The sequence below is a fragment of the Myxocyprinus asiaticus genome, chromosome 31 (genome assembly GCF_019703515.2).
Source record: "Myxocyprinus asiaticus isolate MX2 ecotype Aquarium Trade chromosome 31, UBuf_Myxa_2, whole genome shotgun sequence".
Taxonomy (NCBI): domain Eukaryota; kingdom Metazoa; phylum Chordata; class Actinopteri; order Cypriniformes; family Catostomidae; genus Myxocyprinus; species Myxocyprinus asiaticus.
Window position 1 is genome coordinate 42,315,496 of NC_059374.1, and position 18,359 is coordinate 42,333,854.

Below are 18,359 nucleotides of genomic sequence, written 5' to 3' on the forward strand. Positions count from 1 at the left end.
ATCATGGCAAAATCAAAAGAAATCAGCCAAGACCTCAGAAAATAAATGGTGGACCTCCACAAGTCTGGTTCATCCTTGGGAGCAATTTCCAAACGCCTGAAGGTGTCACGTTCATCTGTGTGAACTATAGTACACAAATATAAACACCATGGGACCACACAGCCATCATACCGCTCGGGAAAGAGACGCATTCTGTCTCCAAGAAATAAATGTAGTTTGGTGCGAAAAGTGCAAATCAATCCCAGAACAACAGCAAAGGACCTTGTGAAGATGCTGGAGGAAACAGGTAGACAAGTATCTATATCCACAGTAAAACGAGTCCTATATCAACATTACCTGAAAGACTGCTCAGCAAGAAAGAAGCCACTGCTCCAAAACCACCATAAAAAAAGCCAGACTACAGTTTGCAAGTGCACATGGGGACAAAGATCTTACTTTATGGAGAAATGTCCTCTAGCCTGATGATACTAATATTGAACTGTTTGGCCATAATGACCATCGTTATGTTTGGAGGATAAAAGGGCGAGGCTTGAAAGCTGAAGAACACCATCCCAACCGTGAAGCATGAGGGTGGCAGCATCATGTTGTGGGGGTGCTTTGCTGCAGGAGGGACTGATGCACTTTACAAAATAGATGGCATCATGAGGAAGGAAATTTATGTGGATATATTGAAGCAACATCTCAAGACATCAGCCAGGAAGTTAAAGCTTGGTCGCAAATGGGCCTTCCAAATGGACAATAACCCCAAGCATACCTCCAAAGTTGTGGCAAAATGGCTTAAAGACAACAAAGTCAAGGTATTGGAATGGCCATCACAAAGCCCTGACCTCAACCTGATAGAAAATTTGTGGGCAGAACTGAAAAGCGTGCGTGAGCAAGGAGGCCAACAAACCTGACTCAGTTACACCAGTTCTGTCTGGAGGAATGGGACAAAATTCCAGCAACTTATTGTGAGAAGCTTGTGGAAGGCTACCCAAAACATTTGACCCAAGTTAAACAATTTAAAGGCAATGCTACCAAATACTAACAAAGTGTATGTAAACTTCTGACCTACTGGGAATGTGATGAAAGAAAGAAAAGCTGAAATAAATCATTCTCTCTACTATTATTCTGACATTTCACATTCTTTTTTTTTTTTTTTTGCTCACCAATTTGGAATGTTCAATTCCCAATGCACTCCAAGTCCTTGTGGTGGCAGAGGACGAATCTCAGTTGCCTCCGAGTCTGAGACTGTCAATCTGTGCATCTTATCACGTGGCTTGCTGAGCGCATTACTGCAGAGACATAGCGCGTGTGGAGGCTTCACGCTATTCTCCATGGCATCCACGCGCAACTCACCAGGTGCCCCACTGAGAGCAAGAACCACACATTATAGTAACCAGGAAGAGGTTTCCCCATGTGACTCTACCCTCCCTAGCAACTGGGCCAATTTGGTTGCTTAGGAGACCTGGCTGGATTCACTCAGCATGCCCTGGATTCAAACTCGCGACTCCAGGTGTGGTAGTCAGCATCTTTACTTGCTGAGCTACCCAGACCCCCGACATTTAACATTCTTAAAATAAAAGTAGTGATCCTAACTGACCTAAGACAATGAATGTTTACTACAATTAAATGTCAGAAATTGTGAAAAACTGAGTTTAAATGTATTTGGCTATGGTGTATGTAAACTTCTGACTTCAACTGTATATGCGAGGCATAAAAAATCTTCAACTGTTCAAAATAATTGAAAAAAAAAAATTATATATATATATATATATATATATATATATATATATATATATATTTTTTTTTTTTTTTTTTTTTTTTTTTTTTTTTTGCTTGTGCATGTGAAATTTTCCAAAAAGAGCTAATAATGTTACAGTGTTGTCTGTTTTGGGAAAGCCAATATTCAAATATCCAATATTAAAAAAGATGTCAAGGTCCAGAAGTCTTCACAAGTACAACGAAAACATTAATTTAAGTTGTAAGTACATTGCAAATCTATAAAAAAAAATATAAAATATTGTTTTTTATTTTCATCTTGTGAATAATGAATCTTCCACAACTAATTAAAAAAAAAAATGCCGCAAAGACGCGCGTTTACGATGCCCCGCCCACTGCATTGTGGCGTCATTCCATACGTCATTTTAAAGCGCCGGCGTGGTCCCACGCATGCGTCCCCTGAGCATAACGGCGACACCATTTTAAAGGAAGAAATGAAAACAGACAGAAATCAACAGTCGGTAATTTTTCAGTAATTTAATTGATAAGAGCACATGTGTGTCCTGACACAACCGGACGCGTAGCCCCGACCTGATCTGGAGAAGAGAAGAACTGATCTCTGATACTGCGCGACCGAACCGGTCCTGAGCTCAGTTTCGGATCTGTTCAGTGTTATTTATTTGTGTGTGTGTGTGTGTGTGTGTGTGTTCGGGTGGAGCTGAAGCAGCGCAGTTCCGTCCACAGCACAGATGGATGGAGATGAGGAGATCCGCTCAGGTATCACAACCACAAACTGTTGTGTTCTGTTCACAGACCCTTACTACAAAATACCATAGTAAAACCATGCTATTCCCATGGTGCTCATGTAGCCTAAACACCATGGTATTACTAGAGGTCCAATGTCTATACTATGGTATATCTTAAAATACCATGGTATTTTTGTGATTTTGGACATGTACAGTGCTGGGCTGATTACATGTGAATTGTAATCAGTTACTGATTACAAATTACATGACAAAAAATTCAAGCAGTAATGTAATCTCAAAGATTACATTTTTGGGGTGATCTAATCCGATTACGTTTGGATTACTTTCAACCTAATTCTGTTTTATTTTATGTCACATGCATTTGAAAAGGATATAAAAAGATATCCAAAGCCTTGAAAATGCCAGTCAGTACTGTTCATGTACAGTGCTCCTTGAAACAACCACACCATCTTTTTCCAGAGCAGCCTGTATTTCTCCTGAGGTTACCTGTGGGTTTTTCTTTGTATCCCGAACAATTCTTCTGGCAGTTGTGGCTGAAATCTTTCTTGGTCTACCTGACCTTGGCTTGGAATCAAGAGATCCCCGAATTTTCCACTTCTTAATAAGTGATTGAACAGTACTGACTGTCATTTTCAAGGCTTTGGATATCTTTTTATATCATTTTCCATCTTTATAAAGTTCCATTACCTTGTTACGCAGGTCTTTTGACAGTTCTTTTCTGCTCCCCATGGCTCAGTATCTAGCCTGCTCAGTGCATCCACGGGAGAGCTAACAAACTCATTGACTATTTATACACAGACACTAATTGCAATTTAAAAGCCACAGGTGTGGGAAATTAACCTTTAATTGCCTTTTAAACCTGTGTGTGTCACCTTGTGTGTCTGTAACATGGCCAAACATTCAAGGGTGTGTAAACTTTTGATCAGGGCCATTTGGGTGATTTCTGTTATCATTATGATTTAAAAAGGAGCCAAACAACTATGTGATAATAAATGGCTTCATATGATCACTATCCTTAAAAGATATTATGACCAAAATATGATTATTTTGTTTCATATCATTATCTCTTGAGTTTTTTTTATCAAGACTTTTTGCGTCAGGATACTGAAGACTGAACCTGTAATGAATATACTGTAAGTCACTAGGATTTTTGAATAAATCGTTAATAAATACTGAATGTGTGTTTGTGCAGATGATGGCAGTGGTACTCCAGTCCAGGACGAGCAAGAGGATTTGAGACCCGAATCACGACGGTCAGACGTGAGTCTCTGATTCTGATGATTTCTAATGATGCAGTTGTGTTGATACTGACACATTTACATTTTTATTTATTACTGAACAAGTGTACTTGGTTACCTGCATGATGTGATGCATCCTTTGAAGATAAGACACAAGGAAATGTATTCCATTTCCAGTGTGACAAATGAACCGAAAGTAGTTAAAGCCACAGCTTTTTAACATCTCTTTGTTGACCTTTTATTTAACCATGCTGGCACAGGTGACCATGTTTTTACACAAAATTAAATACATTTTGTGTAAAAAATTAAATAAAAAATGCAAATGGCCTATTTCCGCACATTAATGCAACTATGTTTTCTGATTGGTCGGTTCATGTAGGATGACGGCAGCGATAATGAGGACACCACTCACGACAGAAAGTCTGATATCGCAGACAGCGGGTCGGATCACGAAGGTCATGGAGGAGATGGCAGTGATTCAGAACCCGAACGGCCGCGACCTGCTGACAGCGACGAGGATGAGGACAGCTCGCCTGTAAAGCGAAGAGCGAGCAGCTCCGACATGGAGGAGGAGGAGGAGAAGACGCACCCTGCCAGCAACCACGACGAGCAGGAGACGCGACGCAGCCCGAGATCAGACGCGGGAAGCGATTTAGATGATGACAAACCTAAAGAGAAAACGCAGAGAGCATCTGATGATGAAGAGGAAGAAGAGGAAGGAGGGAGGTCAGAGAAAGGGAAGTGGAAATCTGTGATGAACTCGGACAGTGAGGAAGAGGAGGACAAACCGAAGGAGGAAGCAGGAAGTGACCAGGATGAAGGGCCCAAACGACGGGCTCTGGACAGCAATGACGATGAAGATGAGGATGAAAAGCCTGGTATGTTTGATTATATAATCGAAATCAAGGCCATGTGGGTGTGGAAATTGGCTTTGTTGCTCAGAAGTTACCTGATAACTGCAACAAAAAAAAATTTGGTTGAAGTCCAATATATTTAATAACTTTTAATTTAAATAACATTTCAGACAAAAATTGTCTAGCTTGTATATTTCTTCTCCGCCAGCAAAAATAGTTTCAAAAGAAGCTGAAGCATCAAGCACAACTCACTTTCTGCACAACTCTCATACTCTTGTTTTGAACTAGTGGTGTTTTGTTTATAAAAGAATCAATGTTTTTGAAAGAATCTTTTAAGTGTATGAAATGTTCTTGTTAACTTAAATTATTTAAGTGGTGAACGAAGTAGGGATGCACAGATTTTTATTGGCCAAATATTATTATTTTTTGTGATTTTTCTCCCTTTTTCTCCCAATTTGGAATGCCCAATTCCCAACGCGCTCTAAATCCTCATGGTGGCGTAGTTACCACGGAGACATAGCGCGTGTGGAGGCTTCACGCTATTCTCCGCGGCATCCACACACAACACACCACGCGCCCCACCGAGAGTGAGAACCACATTATAGCGCCATGAGGAGGTTACCCCATGTGACTCTACCCTCCCTAGCAACCGGGCCAATTTGGTTGCTTAGGAGACCTGGCTGGAGTCACTCAGCACACCCTGGGATTCGAACTCGCGACTCCAGGTGTGGTAGTCAGCGTCTTTACTTGCTGAGCTACCCAGGCCACCTATCGGCCAAATATTGACCAAATTAAAACAATCGACAAATCGGTTTTAAGCATGAAAACGCTGATATGAAAAACCAATGGTTGATTTATAATTAATTATCGCACTTTGTAAAAACTCTGTGAATTCAAATGCACAATGCAGAAATAATAATAGCCACAGTATGTTGAAGGGCTGGCACTCTTAAGAACATATTTTCGTTCTCACATTAATGGAAAAAATGGCGTTACTGACGTGACACGCTATACATGATGAGATGAAACCATCCAAAAAGCTTTGAAACCAGCGAACTTTACAGTGGTATCCATTAAGGCTGCACGATTGATTAAGATTGAAATCGCAATATGGTCTTACGCAATTACTAAAAGGCTGAGTTTAAAAATAGACTGCATTCAGCAAGCGATACACTGAGCACTTCATTCAGCACTGTGTAAGCAAGCGGCGCCCTCTAGCGGTGTCTATAGCATTGTCCATTATCTATTATACCCCAGTAGAAATTAAAAAGGTGTTTTGTTCCTTTGGTAACTTTTAATTTTTTCCATGATGTGGTTGAAATTTCCGTAGAATTGCCCATCATAGGCATAGTATGAATTTGTAATATTCTATCATATACTGTACATACATGTAAAATGTGAGTTCTGTTGTTTTGAACTGCAAAAACAGAAGTGCTAAAATGTTTTAGAAGTGTAAAATAACCTTTTTTCACGTCAGTCATCATGCTTTGACATTTAGTTATTTTTCAATATATTTTTAAAATCTTTTCATCTTCTATGAACTATTTACTTTCATCGTTGCTCTCAAATTTTGGCCTGTCATGTTTTCAACAGATCCAATACGTGTTCAATGGAAAAAATCTATTTTTAGACAAATGAAAAGCTTTTGTACCTCTTTTTACATTTTTTTAAACATAATTTCTATGCAAAACAGTGACCAGATGACAAAATAAGGTATGTTGCAAAATATCATTATCGTCCAATAGTGTTTTTGTTAAAATCTGTATCGGCCAAAACATTTCATATAGGTGCATCCCAACAGAAAAGACACTTATTTGTCACCACCTACTGGTGTAAATATGCCAGTAGTGTCGCAGTGATGTTGGACTGTATATCAGCACTCTTGGAATGCTGCTCATCCAATCAGATTTGAGGACCAGAAATGAACTGTTGTTGCTTAAAATAAATAAATAAATAAATAAAATAAGCAAAATACAATTACATAGCCAGTAAGGAATAGAAATATTTATGGCTTATAAATATTCTCAATTCACTCACCATTGGCAGGTAAATAATTGTTTTTAAAGAGGGCTGTCAGTCAATAAATTTTTAATTGAATTAATTGCATGACATGCTGATTGATTAATCAAATATTTGCATATATCAATATTTCCTGAGAAAGGCCCTCTAAATACAGATAATTCAATATAAATAACACAATAATTCAAATAATTATATTAATTATAAAAATATAATAACTATAAATATATAATAATTTTAATAATACGTTCAGATATTCAGATTGAAATATAATGTATTATTGTGGCAGATGAGAAAGCATTGATTAGACAAGTGTCTTTAGAAGTCAAAATAATTGTGTTTTTTATTCCCATATCATTGAACATAAGCTTCCAGTCAACAGCAGACTCAGTTTTGAAATCGCGTTTGTTAATCTGTCCTGTTCTTATAGGACGTATTCTTATATTCCTTCTGTGCTTTTTTGTTTAATTGTCGATTTATGTACGTGTGCATCAGACTGATGCTTTTGAAGCGTCTAACTGGTTTCAGCGGCAGAGTTAAAAGTAGTTTAAACTTAAAAAATGTTGTGCTGACTGCCCCCTGCTGACACGGCTCATAAAAATGCATTGCTCAGATGGTCAGAAAATATGTACTATTATTACAGAATTTACGAACGGATCAGGAAGCATGATTAATTGCGCACACTTTTTTACCGCATTATTTTTTCTATAATTAATTGCATTAAATTAAATAAAAACACATCTCAAAATCACTAAACATCTTCCATATAATCTGCCTCACCGATTTATCCGTATATCAATAATGTGAAGTTTAACCATGAAGTTTGTGTCACAGCTTTGTGAGATCTTTCTAATGGCAAACTGTAAATTCTCTGTGATTTCAGTGAAGAGGAAGAAAGCCATTCTTTCGGACAGTGAGGAAGAGGAGGAGAAAGGTAGTTTTCTTTCTGTCTGTAACACACTCTATGACATCATCTGCTCCTTGTGATAATGTCATCTGATGATGATGATGATGATATGGTCTGCCTATAGAGGTGAAGAAGAGCCGGCTGGTGTCTGATGATGATGACTCTGGCAGTGATGAAGGCTCTGGAGCTCCTGATAAGAGTTTAGCCGCTAAACTGAAGGAGCTGGGCTCAGACAGTGAGGAAGAGGAGGACGGCAGAAAGGCAGACGGCGGGAAGAAAGACGAGAAAGCGCTGTTCGGCAGTGACAGCGAATCGGGCGATGATGAAGAAGAGTTAGTGCTCGTAACACACTATAATCTCTTGTTTTTGTCTGTGTTTGTGTGTTACTGTCCTCTATTTGTTCCTTTAGGAAAATGATTGCAGATATCTTTGGTGAGTCTGGCGATGAGGAAGAAGAGGAGTTTACGGTGAGCTCTCATTTCCATTAGTGATGTCTGATTAATGAATTAATCGTTCATGTAAACCGGTTCATTTTAATGATTCATTAGAATCGATTCAAAAAGCATTTACTCGAAACTCGAAATATTTGTTTGGGAGTAAAAAAAATTTGTTATTTACTAGAGCTGTCAGAATTAACGTGTTAACGCTTGCGATTCATTAAAAAGGTTTACCGTGTTCATTTGTCTTAATCCCGATTAATGCATTTACCGTTAATACAGCAGAAACACTTGTGTGAAGGGCGGAACCTTTGTAATGTGTCTGCCCGGAGTCATTACACTGATGCACACTTCAATAATAGAGAATTACAGAGTGTAATGTAAGGAGCATTTTAATTACTACAGAAGCACACCATCTTTTTTTTTTTTTTTCTCAATTTGGAATGACCAATTCCCAATGCGCTCTAAATCCTCGTGGTGGCGTAGTGACTCGCCTTAATCTGGGTGGTGGAGGACGAACCTCAGTTGCCTCCGCCTCTGTGACGTCAATCCACGCATCTTATCACGTGGCTTGTTGAACGTGTTACCGCGGAGGCTTCGCGCTATTCTCCGCGGTATCCATGCACAACTCGCCACGCACCCCACCGAAAGCGAGAACCACATTATAGCGACCACGAGGAGGTTACCTCATGTGACTCTACACTCCCTAGCAACCGGGCCAATTTGGTTGCTTAGGAGACCTGGCTGGAGTCACTCAGCACGCTGTGGATTCGAACTCGCGACTCCAGGGGTGGTAGCCAGCGTCAATACTCGCTGAGCTACCCAGACCCCCAAGCACACCAAGTCTTAACTATCACCAAAACGCAGAATGAGACGTTTTTGTTTGCAAGCACTTTTCATGGTGACGCTGGCATTGCCGCTTTGACGCAAATCATGAACGCAGCTTCACGATTGCTGTATCAAAGCAGATAACCACAGTCTACCGGCAAATTGTGGAGGATGAGAGTTTAAGGAGATTTAATGCCCATTGCAATGAGTATGCATCCTCTGTGGGGACTAGTTCTTTCAATTACTCAAATTTCAACTTAGACTTTGAGAAAATGTAATGTTATTTGAATTGGTGATATTTTAGTGCATTTCTATCTTTATACTGTGGAAGACTTTGTTTGGAAAATGATAATAAAGCATTTTATTGGGGGCCTGGGTAGCTCAGCGAGTATTGACGCTGACTACAATCCCTAGAGTCGCGAGTTCGAATCCAGGGAGTGCTGAGTGACTCCAGCCAGGTCTCCTAAGCAACCAAATTGGCCCGGTTGCTAGGAGGGTAAAGTCACATGGGTCGCTATAATGTGGTTCGCTCTTGGTGTGGTGAGTTGTGCGTGGATGCCGTGGAGAATAGCGTGAAGCCTCCACACACACTACGTCTCTGCGGTAACGCACTCAACAAGCCACGTGATAAGATGCGCGGATTGACGGTCTCAGACGCGGAGGCAACTGAGATTCGTCCTCCGCCACCCGGATTGAGGCGAGTCACTACGCCACCATGAGAACTTCGAGCGCATTGGGAATTGGGCATTCCAAATTGGGGAGAAAAAAAGGAAAAAAAAATATATACACAAAAAATATATTATCTTTATATAAAATCCGTATATAAATAAACGTATATATTTTTTGTAGTGGAAAACATAATATAGCAGTATTTAACTAAATGCTTCATTACCACTAGCGATGTCTGATTCACAAATGATTTGTTCTTTTGAATTGATTCTTTTAATGATTCATTATAATTGATTTACAAAGCGTTTTTAAATAACGTTACTGTAATAATTTAGTTTGAGAGTAAAACTGATGTGAGCAACATGTTGGATATTTATCTAAATATTTTGCTATAAACATTATTAAAATAATATGGTAACACTTTACAATATGGTTCTATTTGTTAACGTTAGTAAATGTTTTAGATAACATGAAATAATAATGAACAGCATTTATTTATCTTGATTAATGCTAATTTTTAAATATTCAGTTGTTCATTATTAGTTCGTTTAAGTTCATATTGCATTTAATAATGTTTATTTATACAACTTTAAATGTTAAAAATGTATATGTAGAAATTAACATTAACCAAGATGAATAAATGCTGTAAACGTGTTGTTAGTTTAACTGACGTTAACGAATACAACCTTATTAATTGTTATCAATAATGTATAATATACTGTCCTTATGTGATCAAGCTTTTATTACTTGTATAAAATGATATACGTAGCAGTATTTAACTAAATATTTGACAACAAAAAGCTGAAAGATGAAATTATTTAAAGTCCTTATATAACTGTATTTATATGTAATGTATAATCAGTCAAGCCGTTCAGTGATGAGTTTTTTTGTAGCCGTGCGTTAAAACGAACCATCTAAAACAAGAGATTCATTAAAATGACCTTCTAATGCTAATTTACACAATCATGACCTTTGACCCTATGTGTGTGTGTGTGTGTGTGTATGTGTTCAGGGCTTCAATCAAGAGGAGTTGGAGGGCGAGAGGCAGCAGTCTCAGGCCGCAGGAAGTAAGGGTGCGGAGAACGACTCTGATTCTGATGATGATGTCGTGGACCGAGGAGGACACGAGTGAGTGATGTCATATTAACAGCAGACAGGAAGTGAATATGGAATGTCAGATGCTGTGACAGAACATCTAAAGTTGTGCAGGAGATTTAATCGAGTGTGTGTGTGTTTTAGCATGTCCTCTATGTCAGATTTTGACATCATGTTGGCTCGTAAGAAGGCTCAGAGTGGCAAACGCCGACGGAATCGAGATGGGGGGACGTTCATCAGTGACGCGGATGATGTCGTCAGTGCGATGATTACTAAAATGACAGAAGCTGCAGAGGTGCGTGCGTGTGTGTGTGTGTTTCAGGAAAACTTGTATCATTCTGGTTTCTTCACTTGCATCTGTGACATGCTGTTGATTAGCACAGACAATAATTACAACTGTCCTTCAGTTTGTGAAACACACATTGTGTTTACATTAATGCACTTACAATGGAAGTCTATGGGGCTAGTACGGAGCTTCTTAGAGGACAGGGAGCGAATTTAGTTCTCACTCACTATAGCTTCATCAATCCCTTATGAAAATGTACCATGGTTTCACTACATTAACTGTATTTTAGCCATAGTAATAATACAGGAAAATCAAAACTATGGAAATAAAAATTACACATTTACTACAGTTTTACTATAGTAACACTACGGTCAATTTCTGGTACAAGTATGGTTTTCAAACCATGGTTTCCACCACATGAAAATTAAGCTTACCATGGCGTTACTATAGTAAAACAGTTTTTATTGGTATTATTATTATTACCATCATTTTGGTTTTCCTATAATGCTTACAATATGGTACATTTCTGTTAGTGGTGGATAAAGCTATATTAAAAATAAATTCCCCAATTATTATAATATTAAACTATAGAAACAAGTGTTGCACAGGGTTATTATAGTTTTGAAAATTTCACACAATTTTTTTTTAACCCTCCAAAGCTGTTCAAAAATGGTCAACACCTTGGCTGTTTGTGGGGTCTGTATGTATATGGGACTGTGTGCAACTGTGTGTGCATTCTGGCTGTCAGTCTAACCCATTCATCTCTCTCTGTGTGTGTGTGTGTGTGTGTGTGTGTATGTCTCTGTGTGTGTGTGTGTGTGTGTATGTCTCTGTGTGTGTGTGTGTGTGTGTATGTCTCTGTGTGTGTGTGTGTGTGTGTATGTCTCTGTGTGTGTGTGTGTGTGTGTATGTCTCTGTGTGTGTGTGTGTGTGTGTATGTCTCTGTGTGTGTGTGTGTGTGTATGTCTCTGTGTGTGTGTGTGTGTGTATGTCTCTGTGTGTGTGTGTGTGTGTATGTCTCTGTGTGTATGTCTCTGTGTGTGTGTATGTCTCTGTGTGTGTGTGTGTCTCTGTGTGTGTGTGTGTGTGTGTGTGTGTCTCTGTGTGTGTGTGTGTGTGTATGTCTCTGTGTGTGTGTGTGTGTGTGTCTCTGTGTGTGTGTGTGTGTGTCTCTGTGTGTGTGTGTGTGTGTGTCTCTGTGTGTGTGTGTGTGTATGTCTCTGTGTGTCTCTGTGTGTGTGTGTCTCTGCGTGTGTGCGTGTCTCTGCGTGTGTGCGTGTCTCTGCGTGTGTGCGTGTCTCTGCGTGTGTGCGTGTCTCTGCGTGTGCGTGTCTCTGCGTGTGCGTGTCTCTGCGTGTGCGTGTCTCTGCGTGTGCGTGTCTCTCTGCGTGCGTGCGTGTCTCTCTGCGTGCGTGCGTGTCTCTCTGCGTGCGTGCGTGTCTCTCTGCGTGCGTGCGTGTCTCTCTGCGTGCGTGCGTGTGTCTCTGCGTGCGTGCGCGTCTCTCTCTGTGTGCGCGTGCGCGTCTCTCTCTGTGTGTGTGTGTGTGTGTGTGTTGCAGGAGGACAGAACTTTAAACAGTCAGAAGAAACCAGCTCTAAAGAAACTCATGCTGCTGCCCACAGTAGTGATGCATTTAAAGAAGTGAGTGTATGTTTCTCTCCTCCATCTGTCATCACTTCAGCATCAGTACTAGAGGAGTAACCTGTGTGTCTGTGTGTGTGCAGGCAGGATCTGAAGGAGACATTTATAGACAGTGGTGTGATGATGGCAATCAAGGAATGGATCAGTCCTCTGCCGGATAAGAGTCTGCCAGCGCTCAAAATCAGAGAGGAACTCCTCAAAATACTTCAGGAAGTGAGTCCACAGCATTGGTTTAAACACATAGATAAGGTAGTCAAACTGAGACACTAATTGAACACTGTTTGTTTGTGGACAGTTGCCCAGTGTGAGTCAGGAGACACTGAAGCTCAGTGGCATCGGGCGAGCCGTCATGTACCTCTACAAACACCCTAAAGAGTCTCGACCGAACAAAGACCTCGCTCTCAAACTCATCAGTATGAACACTGACTCTCACAGACCCCTTTTAAAAAGCATCTCAGGATGCACCTCACGAAGTTGCTTGAATATGTTTGATTTGTGATCTGTGTGTAGACGAGTGGTCGCGGCCCATCTTTGGTTTAACGTCAAACTACAAGGGAATGACGAGAGAAGAGAGACAGCAGAGAGACCTCGATCAGCAGATCGCCCCCCGCAGGCGACTCAGGTAAACGCATACATTCAGCTGCTCTGTGAGGTTTACCTGATGCCATCTCCTCATCGTCTTCCTCACTCGCTCCTCTTCCTCTCATGTGTAATTGAGCCTCAGCAGTCTGAGCGGGCAGAAGAACCAGATGTCTTTGACCATCCCCTCAGGTTCACTGTGTGTGTGTGTGTGTGTGTGTTTGATAATAAATATAATTGATTGTGTAAAATATAGCACATAGTAATATTGATCGGAGACCCCTGAATCTAATCGAAATCGCATCGCGGCAGACTTTGAGGTATTGGTAAACATCAGATCGCTGGCTAAGAGAATCGATATAAGATCGTATCATGATGACACTGGCGTTTATACCCCTGCAATCCAGAAGTAATGATAGCCACAATATGTAGAAGGGTTGGCACTCCGAAGATTTCATTTTCATTTTTCTCAAAAAACAATAAACGAACGTTACAGTGGTGAAACTTACCTATAGGCTACATGATGAGGAAAACCATCTAAAATGCTTTGAAACCAGCAGACTTTGACTTCTGAGACATCAGTATGATATCTATTAATGCTGCATGATTAATTGAATTAAGATTGAAATCATAATATGACCTTGTGCGGTTACTAAACATTAAAAACACTCAGTTAGCACTGTGTGAGCAAGCGGCGCCCTCTAGCGGTCTGGACGGCATTATCCATTATCTATTATTCACTACTATAAAACATCATTTAAAAGGGTGTTTTGTTCCTTTGGTTTAAATGTTTTATTTTTCCATGATGTGGTTAAAATTTCCATGGAATTGCCCAACATATGCATACTATGAATTTATTAATTATTATAAATATTGCATGTTTAGTTATACAGTACTGTGCAAAAGTTTTAGGCACTTGTGAAAAATGTTGCATAGTGAGGATGTCTTCAAAAATAATGACATAAATAGTTTTAATTGATCAATTAACGTCATACAAAGTCCAGTAAACATAAAAAAGCTAAATCAATATTCGGAGTGACCACACTGAACAGTACAAACATGTCAAAAGTGAGTTCTGTTGTTTTGAGCTGCAAAAACAGAAGTGCAAAAATGTTTTAAAAGTGCTAAATAATCTTTTTTTCATATCAATCATCATGTTATCATATTTAGTTAATTTCTGTATCTTTTTATCTTATTTATCTTTCACTGTGTCTCTTTAAAATGCTGTCCTGTCATGTTCAACAGATCCAATGTTCAGTGGAAGTTATTTATTGTTAGAACAGTAAAAAAGCTTTTGTACCTCTTTGTACATTTTTAAAATGAGTAAAACGGTGATCTGATAACAAAATAAGGTAAGTGGCAAAATATCGGTATCAGCCTATGGAATTTTTGTTAAAATGCGTATTGGTATTGACCAGAAATGTTCCTATTGGTGCATCCCTAGTTGTGATGTTGTGTGTGTGTGTGTGTGTGTGTGTGTGTTGTTTAAAACGACTGTTTGCATTCAGGCTTGTGTGATCAAACTCATCCGTCAGTCAAACCTAAAGCAGCCCGACTGCACTGCCAACAGAACATATGAGTCAAACTCTGACCGCATGTTTGCCTGAACACACATCACAATTATCACATTATTCATTTACACAGACTCAAACCATGTGTGTGTTTTTTCTCCTCACAGTTCAGGTGGACAGACTCCTCGCAGAGATTTGGAAAAGGTGCTCACCGGAGAAGAAAAGTGAGTCTCTCTCTGTCTCTCTGTCTGTCTGTCTGTTGGTCTGTGTCTCTCTCTCTCTCTCTCTCTCTCTCTCTCTGGGCATTCAGCTCTGTCTGTATCTGCCCTTCTCTGTCTCTGTCTCTCTCTCTCTCTCTCTGGGCATTCAGCTCTGTCTGTATCTGCCCTTCTCTGTCTCTCTCTCTCTCTCTCTCTCTCTCTCTCTCTCTCTGGGCATTCAGCTCTGTCTGTATCTGCCCGTCTCTGTCTCTCTCTCTCTGGGCATTCAGCTCTGTCTGTATCTGCCCTTCTCTCTCTCTGTCTCTCTCTCGCTCTCTCTCTCTGTCTATCTCTGTCTGTCTATCTCTCTGTCTCTGTCTGTCTATCTCTCTGTCTCTGTCTGTCTCTCTCTCTCTGTCTGTCTATCTCTCTGTCTCTCACTGTCTGTCTGTCTCTCTCTGTCTCTCTCTCACTCTCTCTGTCTCTGTCTGTCTGTCTCTCTCTCTCTCACTCTCACTCACTCTCTTTCTCACACTCACTCTCTCTCTCTCTCTCTCTCACACACACACACACAAAATAACTATTGAACCCAATTAAAATAATGGCAAATGTTCTTAGTCATTGTGGGTTCATACATGCAGTGGACATGACTCATTACCTTTTGATGATAGAATGAACACACAATAAAAAACAGAATCTCATGGGTTTAATCGTAGAGCCTTAAAATAACAAGTAAAAGTAAAACATTTAGTACAGAAATATTTTACTATTGCATTATATTAATATAATAAAAACAAAAAAAAACCCCACAGTGAAATGGTAAAGTTGACCAAAAAGAGAGACACATTTGAAGTATTTGGATACATTTTATTATTTAAAATATTGATTTTCATGTTATTAAATTTTTTACAGTTTTTGTTTAATCAAAGTTGTTTGTCTGTAAGTCTTATTACTTTGAAAATGTAATACATTTCTGTGATATTATTTTCTTACAATAAAAACATTCATACGCACAAGACTCGCCTTACATCTCTTTCTCTTTCTCAGGGCGTTGCGGCCAGGTGACCCCGGGTTCTGTGCGAGGGCGCGTGTGCCGATGCCATCCAATAAGGACTACGTTGTTCGGCCTAAATGGAACATAGACATGGACTCAAGCAGAGTGAGTGTTGTGTATATGTGGGCGGGGCTTGTTGTGTTGAATTACTATTGTTTGTCTGATTGGTCAAGGTGAGCTTTTACTATTATCAGATTAGTCAAGAGTTTGTACTGTTATGCGATTGGTCAAATGGAAGTTTTTACAGTTATCTGATTGGTCAAGGGAGAATTTTTCCTGCTATCTGATTGGTAGAGGAGTTTTAGGAAAGGCATCAGCCTGCTGGAGAAGCACAAGCGGTGTTTTGCAGAACGGAGAAACAGCGCTGCCCACAGGGTGCTGTGACATTCAGCACTGAGGGGAACCGTCTGCCCCTGTAGTACACACACCTGTCAGTGAGGGGCAGTAAGTGGCTGCATGGTGCATGCTGCCCTGTTCGCAACTCTAACACGCAAACTGCCTGCTGTTAATCAGTTCCTATTCTCAATATGTGGCAGTAAATTAATATTTGAACATTTTTCTAGACCTGGTCTAAAAGGAATAGTTCATTCGTTGAACAGTTTTTCCAAACTTGGAAAAATCTTTAGCTTATTAAGCAACATGTTTCATCAGTTTAGCTGTAAGTAATGCAGTTGGTGTAAAAGAGCAGCTGAACTTTGAGTGACAAACTTCAGCTCTCCATTCCCGTTACAACTTTTTTAGCATTTTAACAGACTTTTTTTTACTGGTTTGTACCTTTTCTATTCAAAATATACTTTACAGATATTAACAGCCCTGTGTGTTTTTACATGTTTGTTCATTTTGACCTTGCAAGATTTTTTTATTTTATTTATTATTATATATTTAATATTATTATTATTATTATTTTTTTGAGTAGTGATCTTTTCAGTTTTTGCAGTTAGGGTTACGTTTTTTATTTTTTATTTTATATATATATATATGCCTAAAACTGGAAACTGTTGCTTTAAGCAAGAAAACAGTTTAAAAAAAAATTGCTTGTTTTTGTGCGTAGTTGCTGCGTTTTCATTTTTCCATAGTTAAAATAAAAAAAATAGCATAAAACTGGAAACTAATTATTACAAGCACATTTTTTATTAATTTTTTATTTTTTATTTTTTAACTGGAAACTAATTACAGGCAAAAAAAAAAAAAAAAATTTTTTTGCGGATAGTTTTCCATTTTTTTTAATTGTTGATTTTTTTTTTTTAAATGTGCGTAAAACTGGAAACCGTTGCTTCAAGCAAGACAATAGTATAAAAAAAGTTGCTTGTTTTTGTGCGTACAGTAGTTACTGTGTTTTCATTTTTCCATAGTAAAAAAAAAAAAAAAAATAGAATAAAACTGGAAACTAATTACAAGCCAAAATAAACATGGTTTGTTTTTGCGGATAGTTGCAGAGTTTTCAGTTTTCTGCTGTTTACGTTTTTAAAATGAATTTGCATAAAACTGGAAATGAATTACTATAAGCAAAAAAAAATGTAAAAATAATAATAGTAATTAGCTTGTTCATAGTTGCAGAGTTTTCAGTTTTACGTAGTTTAGTTTCATTTTACGGAAAAAAAAAAATTCAACCACAGAAAACTGAAAAGTCTGCAACTAAGAAAAAAATCATTTAAAAAGTAGTTGCACAGATTTCATTTTCCACTTTTTTTTATTTTTTTTTTAATTAAAGAAATGGCTTGCTTTTGTGTTTAGTGGCAGAGTATCCTGTTTTCTGGAGTTAACATTATAATTGTATATAATATTTAGATAATTATTTTGTATATAATTTTTTGCAATTGTTATTAAATTTCTCCCTTCTCGTTTCTTTAGGGTCCAATGAAGAAGGGATTATCACGAGTAGATAAACAGATGCGACGCTTTGCAGACATCAAACGGCTAACGAAGACGGGACACGCGGTAAAGATTAGCGTGGAGGGGAACCGTATGCCTCTCTGATACTGCTTTCTCCCCCACCCCCCAAAAGCCCCCCCAGCTATCTTTCGTTTTGTATTTTTCTGTAAAACGGTGCCAGTCTTGGATGTTGGATTCTACAATAGTTCTGCAGAATAAAGCGATGTCAGAAAGGCTACATGTTTGTACTGTAGCTACATGTCTGTGGTTTAGCTGCGCGTGGTGATTTAGCATAGCCACACGTTTGCAATTTATTGACTGCCTACAGAACTGAACTATGAACCCTTGCAGTGTTTGGTTCCAATGTATCTTTCATGATAAAGAGTTTCCATGTCATAACTTTTACTCATGTTGTACTTGACTGTTTTTTCTCTTCAGCTTTTACAAATAGTTTGCTTCAGGTGAAGTACCACTCAAATAAAACTGCCCGCAATTTATTATTGATACAGCAAGGTAACGGAGACATGATTTGAGGTTTTATAATATTAATAACCAATCTAAAATTAAGATTCTTAACAAGTATTAATATTAACTTTTATAATATTGCTTATCTGTATCCCTATTGCTTAAAATGAGTCATACAGTGAACCCAAAATGTGTCTGAATGTTAATGTGTTAAAATACCAAAACCAAGTGTGAC

At 38.8% G+C, this 18,359-nt stretch overlaps 1 protein-coding gene across 1 annotated transcript; it reads left to right on the forward strand.

Moving 5' to 3' along the window:
* The first annotated feature begins 2,141 nt into the window (after positions 1 to 2,141).
* LOC127422591 (protein IWS1 homolog) lies at positions 2,142 to 18,064 on the forward strand. Its single transcript, XM_051666249.1, has 15 exons — positions 2,142 to 2,478; positions 3,661 to 3,728; positions 4,086 to 4,584; positions 7,463 to 7,513; positions 7,611 to 7,818; positions 7,896 to 7,953; positions 10,433 to 10,548; positions 10,660 to 10,810; positions 12,361 to 12,443; positions 12,527 to 12,656; positions 12,739 to 12,856; positions 12,954 to 13,065; positions 14,701 to 14,757; positions 15,781 to 15,892; positions 17,639 to 18,064. Exons 1-15 carry the CDS (start codon positions 2,451 to 2,453, stop codon positions 17,762 to 17,764), a joined length of 1,917 nt encoding a protein of 638 aa, XP_051522209.1. The 5' UTR covers positions 2,142 to 2,450; the 3' UTR covers positions 17,765 to 18,064.
* Positions 18,065 to 18,359: the final 295 nt, after the last annotated feature.